Here is a 13310-nt window from a genome sequence, read left to right on the forward strand (position 1 = left end):
AGCCATGAGGACAGGTAGTCGTCAAATTTTGAACAAATATTTAGATAATTTTTTAAAAAAATTATATGAACATGAAGGATTAGTTTTAATAAATTAACTTGAAAATATTATTATAATTAAATAAAAAAAAGTGTTAGACAGATATTTCAAGGATTAGTTGATAATTAAATTAAGAAAATATTTTTAGTTTATATGTGAAAAAATGGCCTTGGTACTACATAAAAGGTTATTTCATGCTTTGGAAAAAAAATATTAAGACAAGTTATTATATTTTTTAAGAAAAAATAATGAATTTAAGATGAATTATGCATTTGCAATTTAATTTTTTTTATTGAAACCTAAATAATGTGATAAAATAAACTTAATAAAATTATATTTCTGTAACATTAAAATACTTGGTGCATGTATTTTTATCTTATAATAAAAAAAATTATCCTAAGAAATTAGCTAATCTTGAGTTATATAGCAGAAAAAATTATCTTTTATCGTTAAATTTCTATGTTATTTGTTTTTTAAAAATTAAATTTTATTTAAAAGATTTAATTTTTTTTAGATTTTTTTATTAATTATCTGAATTATTTTTAACCAATTAAATTAATTACATCATATTGAAATAACATATTTGTGATCTAATTTTAAATTTGGGTTACACAAAAATTTAGGCAAGAGAGATTTTTTATTTTGATTTCATTTTTTAAAAAAAAAATAATTTTATCAGTTATCTAGATTGTATTTAAATCGATTAAATTAATTGAGTTATATTGAAGCAATTCTTATATAATTTAATTTAAATTCATAAAAAGTTTGGTTATAACATATTTAGGTGAACTTATTAATATGTATTTAATAACAATATCAAATAATTTTTGATATTTAATATATTTTTTTATATTTAAAAAATATTTTAATCTATGACATAGATTTTTCTAATAAATTATAAGATTTTTTAACAAAAAAATCTTTAATAAATGAAGGGTTTTTTTTAATGAAAGATCAATATTCATATATAACATACTAGAAATATATATTTTATCACATATGAGTTAAAACATCAGTGTAGATGAAATTTTAATTAGAATAATTTGTTTTTCCTCGAAAAACATTTTTTTGACAGAAATATTTTTTGCTTCCAAGTAAACAACATCCATGAGAGGATAATTTTAACCTTCTTGTTTGAATGACACGTGTCAATTTCCTTAATTAATTAGGAAAACCTGACCTTTCTCTTCCAGTTTTGGATTCCCAAGTCTTAATTAATAAGAGATTATCTCACCTTATTATCATAATTATTTATTGTCAACCAAAACCTTCTCGGCGTGACTTGTAGACAAATACAAGAAAGTAGTCTTCTTCCCCGAGAAAATAAATGGCCTTCGAAAGGAATTTAAAAAAAAATAAAAATTGAAAGTGATGCATGATCTGCATCAAAATGTCACAATCATTTTAATTTTGCAGTCAGTTCAAGCTTATTTATTAAACAATTAGCCATGCGGGTCACTCTATAGTTTAATTCTTTTTTTTTTTTCCCTACGTTATGTCAGCAAAATCACAAGTTCCTACGAACAAAAATGTGCAACATAAGCTATAGTTATTAAATTTAAATTTATTATTTGGATTAATCCAAAAAAATTAGAATTAAAAACCTAATAAAAATTAAATTTTTTATTGTATTACAAAAAATATTAATCCAACATTTAGATATATATATCTAAGAATATCTCATTCCAATAACTTAAATTATTAGCAAAATATATCTAAGGATATCTCATTCCAATAACTTAAATTATTAGATAAATTTTTAAAATATAATTTATATTATTCTCTAATATAATTTCTTAAGTAAAAGTTATTTAAGCTTAAAACTTGAATGTATTTAATTTTTATCAAATAAATAAAGATGGTAAAATTCGAACTCGTGATCACTTGATCATCAAGATTCTGATACTATATCAAAGAACCATCTCAATTCAATAACTTAAACTATTAAATAAGATGTTAGAATATAATTTATATTATTTTCTAATTAAATATATATTATTTATATTATTTTCTAATTAGAGATACTTTTAAAGTTATGACTATCATGGTCTAAATATAGTTACTTCAAGACCAATGAAAAAAATTATAGGTTTTATTTGGAATTGTGGTTGAACTAATTTTTAATTAAACTTTGAAAATAAAATTGCTTTAAATTATATATTATTTTAATATTTTTAAATTATTTTGATGGATTGATATGAAAAATACATTTTTTTAATATATATATATATATATTATTTTAATATTTTTAATTTATTTAGATGGATTGATATTAAAAATACATTTTTTTAATATATATATATATATATTATTTTAATATATATATTTTTAAAAAATTAGCACACTGCATGTCGCAATCTCTATGTGTCGATGGTTGTCATTATAATCAAAGGATTCGTTTTCATAAACACCCCTTTGCAGAGAGGAGAGGATACGCTCTCCTCCTCCTCCTTTTTTAATTCAAATGCCGGCGTGCATGGCAGGGGAAGGTGTGATTAGTAGAAGATCACAAAGTTGATCGTTTCTTAATTTTCCAAACCATTATTCTAACACTACAACTTTTCCTTGGTTCTCTGGTGTATAAATGTCTGAACCTGCAGTGATTTTTTTATTTTTTAATCAGCATCATAGTGACAACTTTTCCTTGGTTCTCTGGTGTTTAAATGTCTGAACCTGCAGTGATTTTTTTTATTTTTTTATTTTTTAATCAGCATCATAGTGGTCTTGCAGGCAGTAATTCTTCTTGTCACACCCTTTTGTTAAGGTATTCTCCGGGCACGCGTTAGCAATAAATACACAAGAATGTTTCGAAATTATAAGATGTTTTGGGATAAAATTATTGTTAATATAACTAGGAAGCTTAGTACCAGCAAAACAATACATTTTGATGGATTTGGAGATTCTTAATGCTTAAGTTAACATATTTACAGTGAGAGAGTATAATAAATATACAAAAGTAAATGTTTTTCATAAGGTATATAATAAATGAAATGTTATGCGAGAGAAAATGATGTTATGTGTATACTTAAATAATAAAGAAATTATTCAACTTTTACTTAGGTGGTTTTTATATTTTTTGAACTTTTTTTTTTTTTTTTTGAATAAGAAGGTTGTAAAGCTGATTCATCCTTGTGATATTAATGGTAAATAAATATTTTTTATATGTGTATTAATAAAGTATAAATATTTCTCATATAAATATTAATAAAAGATAAATATTTTTAACACAAATATTAATAAAGAATAAAAATATTTTATACATGTATTTTTTTAAAATAAAAATATAATAAATCATGGAAGATCGTTGTACATGCAAGGATATATGTGAAGTATAAACATTCTGAGTAAGTCTCTACATTGCATGCAATAAGTTAAAAAATATCAAACTCTCTAGGGATAGGGTACATATTACTTGACACTTTAAATTCAGACTAAAAAATTTAGGTTAAAATATCAAACGATCAGCATTAGATCCAGGCCACAAGTTTGGGCTCAAACAATGCCTACAACTAGGCTCAAGCCATGCGTCAAATTCCAAGAGATGCTAGAGTGAGGTTCTATAGCCTAGACTTGAATGCGCAACCTAAATCAAATTTATTTCCAAACCCAAGCTCAAGTTACCATTAAATTAGGCCTGGGTTGATAAAAAAATACTTCAAAATCCCTTTGCATCAACAATCATTTTAGCCAGCACCTCAAAATTATAATAATCAAATATCAAAATCAAGTCCCATAAAGCATGCCATCTAACCATGAAAACACATACATATCTTCAATTGGACCACGAAGAAGGGTCAACATTATAATTAGATCCGTGCGATTTTTGTTAGGGCCATGTCTTGCTATGCAGTTCAAGTCTTCTAACTTTGATTCAATTGATTGCTGTCATCACCATGACATGGTGTTTATGTATATATAGTTGATAAAAGTATCTCTCTACTTGGATATTGTTTTGCCAAACTGTTCTTATCTTCTTGCCACACCAATTGGATGGGAGATTATAAATTCTAAGACACTGTTGGTTTTCTACCTCACCCCTTTTCACACATACACTCCAGGTACATGTTTTTTGGGCTCCTGAACGTCTGTTTCATTCTTGAGGGAAGGTCATGTCATCTTGTTTAAGAATAAGTTACGTGTAAATCGAACGACTACAACATCGTGGACATGCCGGAGTGGTTATTGGGCATGACTAGAAATCATGTGGGCTCTGCCCGCGCAGGTTCGAATCCTGCTGTTCACGTTTTTACACTTTTCTGTTTTTTTTCCTGATCACTTAGCATAATGAGATGTTAACTGCCTATCGTTGTTAAAGTTGATGACAGGCCAGGGTGAGTGAATTGGATTCTCACCAATTTTGTGTTGTTCAAGCCCACATTCTCGCTTTCACTTTATCATCAATCTCTGCTAGTTTCGGTGTTTCCCTCTGAGCAGAACGCTCCCCGACCAAAGCATTTTTAACATTTTGTAGCTTTGACAGATCACTCAGTCGTGTTCATCTTCGGAATTATACACTCTTTCAAGGGTGGCTAAGCTAATTCGAGCACTAAAGCTTTGGTTTGGCTTAGCTTGGTTAGGTTCATGAGCGACTCAAATTGAGCTTACCAGCGAGGTTATAGAGCTTCTAAGCATTTGGAAGGGAAAAAAATATAATATAAGATTTTATAAGATGAGTTCTAACATGCCATTTATAATTTTCTTTTCATAAAACAAAATAATTTAAGGATCCGGGAAAGATGTGAAGGGGCATCATTATTTTCAACAGTAAAAAAAACTTAAGACCAAACTCATGGCACAATGGCAGTAGCTGTGAGTCTGTTGAGTCAATTGCCTGTGCCTATGGGCTATAGCCTATATGCACAGAAGGCTATATAACGTTTTTGTAACTATCTTGTACTTTGAGCCATGCATTGACACCGTGAAACTGAAGCTTAACTGGTCAATTGCCTGTGCTTATGGGCTATAGCCTATTTTGGGCCATGCATCTTTGCATTGTTGAGCTCACCGATATGCTTGGTTACGCACACAACGTTCTTTCTTAAAAGAAAAGGTATTCGGCTAGAGGTTCAGCGAATTAGAAAGCGTTTTAATGAAATAAAATCTCGATGACTACAGCCAAGAAGAGCTGTGCAATACTCAGAAAGCCTTGCAGGCCGTAATTCTACTTGTCACGCCCCTATGTCAATAAATTTTGGCAAGAAGCACGTATATAATCGATTTCTGCATTATCTTGAGCTACCACAACGATGCATACAAGTTAGAATTAAGAGCATTTGAAAGGTAGAATCATATAGATTTGGCTGGAGCTAAATGTAAGTTTCACTAACGTACAGATACATTACCACAAAATTTCACTGTCAAGAATTACAAACGAATAATAATATAAAACAATTGGTTAGCAAATTCCAGCAGTAATAGACCTTGTTTTGCATAATTTAATCAACAACGGAATCACAAATTGTTGACCAGATGAAAAATGAAGTGCTCACATTTCTTTCCAGAGGTAGCTCGAAGACTTCTCAAAGGTATGGACTTGGGATGTGAACAGTCATTGTGTTAGTTTGCGGCATTTGTTTACAGTTGATGATGCATCTTCTAGTGTTGACATTCTGAGAGATTACAACCTTGCAGCTTCACATTCCAAAGTTGAATCATAAGTTCTCTGTACCAATTTTCATTCAATTGCCGATTGATTCATTGCTAGGGCAGTCTCTCCTTATCATGTCTGTTAGATCCTGGACAACCTCAGACATTTGTGGCCTGAATTCTGGTTCAGACTGCATGGTAACCTTGAGGTTAGGCAAAGGTAATCATCCTATAATTGGCACAAAACAAGATCTTGGACTGCAACTAGATGGCATTCACATGTTAATACTGTACCAAGTTCGAGGAAATCATAAAGAACCAATAATATAATTCTCACCTGAACACATCGAGAAATGATATCGGCGAAGTTTGATAAAGATTTAGCTGAGTATTCTCCAACAAGGGCAGGATCAACCATCTTTGACAACGTGTTAATGTCATGGAGCTGGGGGATTGCCCATCTCACTAGAAAATGCTCCACCCGAGGCCGTGTCCTGAGCAAAATTTGAAAAGAGGACATCATTAAATAAGTAAAAAAATTGTCCGAGGATAACAAGCACCATATGCTTTTGCACTTGGGATAACAAGCACAGCATGCATTGCAATTTTACCTGTCATAAGACTTCCGGCCAGTAAAGAGTTCCAGCATGACCACACCAAAGCTGTAAACATCACTCTGGATGGTATAGATTCCTGATTCAAATTCTGGAGCCCCATAACTATAAGCTGTTAGCAGCTGGCCTGACAACTGAAAATGAGGGGAATAATTTTAGAGAAGGAAGCAGACACGGAAACAAGAAGGCTATATACATCCCTACACCAACTGAAGTACTTTTTCCTAATACTGAAAGAAGTTTAACAAATCAGTCAACTAGCTCAACAAAATTCCCTTCTTTAAGAATCAATAAATTGCAGTCAAGTAACTCAATCTAACACATCTGAAAGTCAACCCCAAGATGGTTCATATTTCAACCTGGATCACTGCCTGATAGTATGATCATTACTTACCTGACTTACAGACCCTGATGTTATTAATGAAGCCAAACCACAATCCGAGACACGAACATCAAGATCATCATCAAGAAGAACATTGGCAGACTTAAAATTTCTGTGTATAACAGGTGGCTGACAGAACTCGTGCAAATACCTTCACACATAGAACAACAAAATCAGTATGCAGAAACATGCCTCCCACCTTCACCCCATTGAAATATGTAGGTGAATTATTGACCATTTTATAGACCTGAATCTACAAACCATTTCTGGCATATTGGATACCTAGTTATATCTTTTTAACCCATATACCTTCGGGCAGCTTGTATTTGTCGGCTATTCAAATCTCTCTCTATACATGCACACAAACTCTTTGTATTCATGTTTCTTACTAACTAAGATTTTTTTTTCAAGTTGGAAAAGTGGTTTCATCTCAGTGGCTAGTTCACTTACTCTAAGGCTCTAGCAGCTCCAAGTGCCATCTTAATGCGGGCATTCCAGGAAAGTTTCCTTTTAAATTCATCGTCTGAGTGTAGTGCATCTTGCAAAGAGCCATTACTGCAATACTCATAGATCAGAAGCCTCTGACCATGCTCTGCACAGTATCCCATGAGCTCAACAACATTAGCATGTCGGATCCGATCAATATTGTTAACCAATTCAATAAACTCCACGTCCTTCTGCTGCTCTGCAGTCCTCTTTTCGAGTTTCTTGACAGCAAGAAGCTAAAAAAGCAACCAATTACATCAAATATCAGAAGTCAGACATTCTGCTATATGTTTCTCTTACAACAAAATTGACTTGCTTGATCAGATAGATGGCACCATATAAAAGAGAGGTTTGAGATAAATGCACTAAACCACCATAAGTTTTTCACCTTTCAAAGCTCATTGATATATTCTGTTTAAGGATTTGCAGTAATGGTCCACAGTTAAAAACCAGAGTTTTGGACAATTGTGGAAAGGAGCGCACAAGGAAAGGAAACGGTTAAAGAAGTACTTGAGAGAAGAAACAAAGCTATGAAGAAAACTAACAAAATTAATATAATAATACAGTGAATCTCCAGAAAGAATATTGTGGCTTGTCGTCAATCATCATAAATAAATTGCCAAAACTAACAGCAATCATGGTAAAAGATCGCACCTTTCCATTAGGAAGCTGTGCCCTATAAACACTTCCCAGCATGCCTCCTCCTCCTATAAGATTTTCTTGAGAAAAGCTGCTTGTGTATTGCTGAAGTGATGCAATATTGAAGGACCTAGCAGAAGTGAGAGGGATCTGAGTTTTACTAGAAGGCACAATTGGCTTAACAATGACATTCTCAACAGGGGGTGGAGGAGGTGGTGGGGGTGGAGGAGGAGGAGGTGGTGGGGGAGGAGGACCTATGAAATCTATATCTGCTCTGCCAATGCCCATTAAGTGATTGTCCCTATTTGGTGCTGGGTTCATTTTGGGTTCATTTCTCATATGCATATTTTGTGGCTTTGGATGGTCCTCTATGGGCTTCTGTGTGGTCTCCTTTGGAACTGTTTGAAAATTTTTAGAACATGTCAGCGATCAAAAGAATTGAAATCTTGCATGGAAGCAGGTGATTCAAGTTAAATAGTTGCTTGCCTTTTTCATTTTGATTAGCTGGTTGGACCAAGGATCCATTGTCCCTTGGGTTCTCTCCTACTTGATGCCGCTTGAAAACTCTGCTATCCTCCCACCTTCTTCTGCTACAACTTGGAATCAAAAGCACAAGTGCTAATGCCAGTATTACAAACAACAATACACCTGCAATGGATAGCCAAACTACTCTTTTATTTTTTCCTCCAGAACTCGATTTCTCTGATGAAGACGACCCATCAGCCTGCTTCCCGGGTGTTCTCCGAGAAGATGGTGGTGGTGGAGCCCCAGAAAGTGGTGTAGATGATGGTGGGGATGGAGATGTGGATGTGGGTGCAGGCAATGGAGCAGAGGAAGTATTGAACGGATTGCCATCATTTCTGCAACAAGTATCAATATTAGCAAGCAAATGAGGGAAGAGATAACTAGATCTTCCAAACTGCGAAGAACAGTTCTTCCTATTCATTTCGAACAGCATATTGCAAAGTTTTATGGACTTAGAGGCCAAACAGAGCAGACATGAGTAAAAGAAAATGCCTCCATCCTATTTAAGAATATTTGATTTTTTTTCTGGTAGGAGTCAAAGTAAGCATATGGTGTTATTAACTTGGTGCATCAGAATGTGGAGATCAGAACGTCCCCATAGAATGATTTCCATACTGAGCAAATTCCTAGCTTGCATTCAAGAAATTATTTAGCTCCAATTTCTGTAAGGTATAAATATGTCTAATAATTATGTGTTTCACCACATTTAACATGAATTGGATGTATTCTTCCCCATAAGTTCAAACAGAGGATTACAGGTTTCTTCACATGTTTATTATATCCAGAAAAATCCCTGCTTTAAGAAAATCCATGCATTCTAAATAGAACCTTCAAGAACATGATTGGTCTGAATCGTTTGGATACATCAACATGGCATGATTTCCAAAACTTGCTTGTTTTCAAGGACACTGCAAATGGTTGCTCATGCTCTGGTCAGAATAATACAATGGAAATGCATAAATAATTATCATCCTTAACTAGTCTACTCAAAGATTTAAGCTTAATGGAGTTTTCATACAACTGTCAATAAGTATTAAATTTCCTAAATTGAGTGAACATGATGTATAATTGACATAATATTCATCAATTTAAGTCATCATGTCAGCATAATTCATAGAGATAAATGAATGCTTTTGAAGAACATCAAGTTCTATTTCAAATGAAATACATTTTCATTCCTACCTGAAATTTGGGACAGCTAGCAGCTTGTCAGGTATGGGTCCTGAGAACAGGTTATTCTCTACATTCCTGTTTTATGAGGAGCAAAAAGGACAACAAAACAAGGGAAAGAATCATTCAACAAACTTCAGGACACAAAACTAGATAGAAATTCCTGAAGAGGTAAAAAGGTACTATCATTTAAAATTGAAAGAGACATGGTTGGGAATAGTACAAATCTCTCAGGGGAAGATCTTGCAGAACATCAAGGGTCCCAGATAGCTGATTGTCCTGCAAACGTCTGTCAACTAAGTGGTTAGTATTATACAGAGAGATGAAGTGAATGCAATACAAATGGACTTGCTGTGACAACTTACAGGGTTGTAAGACTAGCCAAATCTATGAAAGAAGAAGGCAACTGCCCACTCAAATTGTTATTGGACAAGTCTCTGCTAAAAGCATAAGTTGTTACACTAACCATAATGCAACATTAATGAAACTGGAAAAGTATGCCAACTTTTGAAAAAATAACCTACAAGTTAATCAACCCAGGAAGTGCTTGAAATGCATCTGGTATCTCTCCACTTAAAAAATTATCGTTAAGAGACCTACAAGGCGTGCAAAGTTAAGATATAAGCATAAAAATTATAAAAATGAGACCAAGCAGGCATCAACACCGGCAAAAGAGAAGCCAAAACTTACATGGCTTTCAGTAAGGTTAAAGAGGACAGAGAATCAGGGATGCTTCCAGTGAAGTTATTGTCTGCAAGGAAACTGTCAAAGGTAAAGACTGTCATAAGTTGTTGCATAAATAGTTATCAGGAATAGAATATATGGAGGGGAAAAAAAACCCGTAGAATATCTCATGTAACAGAATACGTACAGGTTTTGCATAGTAACAGGCAGATTGGATGGAATACTCCCCCCTATGTGGTTGTTGCTCAGATCTCTAAAAAAACAAGAAGAGAAAAGTAAGTGCATAAAGATTAATGTCAGAATCGACAAAAATCACAAGAATGATTATTTTCTGGAATCCAAACAAATGCAATTTATGTACTTTGGTTATACTTCCTCCTATTTCATCTAATGTGTGAAGCACACAACTAGAAATCGAAACTTGGGGTATCAGGAAATTTAGACCATTCATTTAAGGGTAGATAAATGACATTTCCAAAATCATGTCCTGAATCAATGCAACACATCATTCGCATTTCACTCAAACAATGCAGTGTCTTCCAAGTTGGCTGGAGCAACCCCGTCTCACTTTCTAAAAACCCCTGTAAATGTAAAACAATCCCATGTAATTTTTTTAAATGCCTCTTGTAGTCAATAACTGTCAAAAGGCACACATAGAATGCACGTTCTGTTCTGTTCCTCTCACATGAAATGAAAACCAAAACAGCGTTTCTAATGGCAGCAAAGGAATAGGTGAAAAAGCTCTTTAGGATGGAAGAAAAGATGTTTCCATTGATCAAAAAATGTAAACACCATTCACATGCTCACCCCCATGGGCATATGCAAGTATAGAGACAGGGAGGGAAGGGGAGGGGAGGGGAGGGGAGAGAGGGAAAGATTGAGAGACTGCCACTTACATCGATATGATAGAAGCAAACATTCCCAGATTATCACCAAGTTCTCCTCCCAAATTCGCACCGTTAAGAACTCTGCAAGACAGCATATTTTAAAAGGCTTTACATTATCAATGACGACAAATGGCAACAAATATGATGAGGCCACAGCAAAGCTCCATACATGGATTGAATTTCTGAAACATTACATACAATGCCTTGCCACCCTTCACCGCATGGATCTCCCCCGGTGCCGACCCAGCCGGGCAGTACAGGAGAGCCCAGTGAAATGTATAAGCTATTAATTGCAGTAACTAAGTCAATCAAAACAATGCAGGCGATAAGATTCAAAGTTCCATGTACTATAAAACAAAATTAATAAGCAACACTACTATTCAAGCTTAAAATAATACAATAACAACTAGTAAAAACCCGAATTTGGTTGCTCAAAAAGAAAAGTTAAAACAAGAAAGGAAATTTACAAAACCAACCAAGCATTTCTTCCATCTAGGTTTGATAGCTTATATCATTTGAATTTTAACTAATAACTTTACTTTTATATCCCACATTTTCTCACAGAAACTGCAGAGAGAAACCCAAAACACGAAAGAGCAAAAGAAGAAAAAAAGGTCAAGCTTAATTACCATCACTTGGATTAGTAACACCAACAGAAATTCTTGCTGTGCAAATCGAAACAAACCCAATAAAGAACTTTCCATAGATCTCCAAATTCAAGCGCACTCTTTTACCGCATCTCTTGACTCCCATTGAACCTCTCGAACTCAATTATCTCTTCCTTCTATATACCACCAACCATAAACCCACTTCCAATCTGAAAAAAACCAACCAGACCACACAAAAGAATACCCACGGAAACATACTGTTAGTGATCTTATCAAAGCTCGAGAACTCGACAGAGTAAAAACCCAACAACAAAAAAACAAACAAGTAATGAGCACCAAAAAACACAAACTTGACAAATGTCAAGCTTAACTGAAGCAAATTGTTGTCCCTAACAAACGAAAGAAAGTTTCTGTTTTACTTTTTTGTAGCTCTTTCTAGAAGTAACGCAAAGAAACTTAGGTGCTAGGAATCAATGAATTAGGAGACAGAGAGCAATAAATGGACGTAAGCAGATATTACATCACAATTTTTACGGAACCGAAAGGCTAAGAAGAACTTACTCCTGTAAAGAACAGTAGAGAAAGTTGCAGAAAGAGTTTTTAACAACGAAATGTGGAGAGAAAAAAATAATATATATAGACGGAGAGAGAGAGACAGGGAGACAGACTAGGCAGCTAGAAGAGGAGTACTGTACATAAGTTGAAGTTGAACAGTCTTTGTGCGTGTGAGAGGGTGTAATATGAAACTTCTTGGACTTTTATCTTAGTTTAGTTTACCTACCTTTTTTGTTCTCTAATATCATCCCAATATTTCCGATTTTTACGACTCAGATCCTTTCATGTTCGATGATTCACGTTCAATCTGTCTGTGTAGCTTGGAAGCGAGGACAGGCTCTGTGATTGTGAAAAATATAGGTCAGGCTATTTTTAGAAGGCTCGATGGTACATGGTTTTAGAGGCATTTGGAGTGCATTATTATTATTTTGTTTTTTAAAGTTTTTTTAATATTAATATATCAAAATAATATAAATAAATAAATATTTTTAATATTTAAAATATAAAAATAAACGAGTTCTTAAATTAAAAATAAAGTATTTTAAATCTAACCATGCTTTAATTTTAATCAATAAATATTCTATGATTGTTTAAGCTTCCAATTCTCATACCCAATTTGTGTTTTTGCTCAAACATATTGATTCAAGCAAGAATTATTTATCTAAAATAATTAAATTTGTGGACTTAGACATTAAATTTTGTTACCCATGATCTACGATGATGCATGCCATCACTCCTTTCAAGTTTCAATTCAAAATTCCAATCATGTTCTACAAGAAAATGGTTTGCGTACACACGACACCATCGCCTGAATCCCGCTAGTTCAAGACTGAGACATCCCAATGAAGAATTTTGCGTTTGATCTGGACACTAGTAGTCTTACGTGGCTATTATATCCATTCTCACCAAAACTTTGACTATGATTTTATTTTATTTTCCTTGTTGCCAAGATATTATTTGGTATTATAATTATTTTAATTTGTTATTCAGTAATACAAAATAATTATTTTAATAATCAAATAATTTTTGTTCTTATGCACTAAGCCCCATATGTAATCGTAACAATTATATCCATTCTCACCAAAAACATGAGTAGGAATTGGTTTTTTTTTTTTTAAGATTATAATATTGTTTG

General features: G+C 33.3%; 1 protein-coding gene and 1 non-coding gene across 5 annotated transcripts; one reads left to right on the top strand and one right to left on the bottom strand.

Annotated features, from left to right (window-relative positions):
- The first annotated feature begins 4200 nt into the window (after positions 1-4200).
- Positions 4201-4282, top strand: TRNAS-AGA (transfer RNA serine (anticodon AGA)). Its single transcript has one exon. It is a non-coding gene; the product is annotated as a tRNA-Ser (tRNA).
- Positions 4283-5302: 1020 nt separating this feature from the next.
- Positions 5303-12283, bottom strand: LOC105140372 (protein STRUBBELIG-RECEPTOR FAMILY 3-like). Of its 4 annotated transcripts, none has more exons than XM_011047172.1 (17): positions 12182-12283; positions 11642-11829; positions 11211-11295; positions 11022-11093; positions 10313-10378; positions 10132-10203; positions 9966-10037; positions 9807-9878; positions 9665-9730; positions 9454-9519; positions 8233-8606; positions 7762-8144; positions 7072-7343; positions 6634-6772; positions 6237-6373; positions 5963-6119; positions 5303-5816 (listed from the first exon to the last, which is right to left on the bottom strand). In XM_011047172.1, exons 2-17 carry the CDS (start codon positions 11763-11765, stop codon positions 5718-5720), a joined length of 2256 nt encoding a protein of 751 aa, XP_011045474.1. In that variant the 5' UTR covers positions 11766-11829; positions 12182-12283; the 3' UTR covers positions 5303-5717. The 4 variants fall into 4 exon arrangements, with proteins under 4 accessions (XP_011045474.1, XP_011045472.1, XP_011045475.1 ...); XM_011047170.1 differs by having other exon boundaries at positions 11182-11311; XM_011047173.1 differs by lacking the exon at positions 12182-12283 and adding an exon at positions 11932-12169 and having other exon boundaries at positions 11211-11311.
- Between the last annotated feature and the right edge of the window lie 1027 nt (positions 12284-13310).

The sequence above is a fragment of the Populus euphratica genome, unplaced genomic scaffold (genome assembly GCF_000495115.2).
Source record: "Populus euphratica unplaced genomic scaffold, PopEup_1.0 scaffold106.1, whole genome shotgun sequence".
Lineage (NCBI taxonomy): Eukaryota > Viridiplantae > Streptophyta > Magnoliopsida > Malpighiales > Salicaceae > Populus > Populus euphratica.

Bases quoted from the DNA above. Each gene is read 5' to 3' on its own strand.
- LOC105140372 (XM_011047170.1), bottom strand. From the start codon at position 11,765: ATGGGAGTCAAGAGATGCGGTAAAAGAGTGCGCTTGAATTTGGAGATC. The intron at 9,520-9,664 runs GTACTATTCCCA...CTCATAAAACAG, and splicing joins GATCTTCCCCTGAGAGATTT to GAATGTAGAGAATAACCTGT. The intron at 5,817-5,962 runs GTGAGAATTATA...GTTACCATGCAG, and splicing joins TCATTTCTCGATGTGTTCAG to TCTGAACCAGAATTCAGGCC.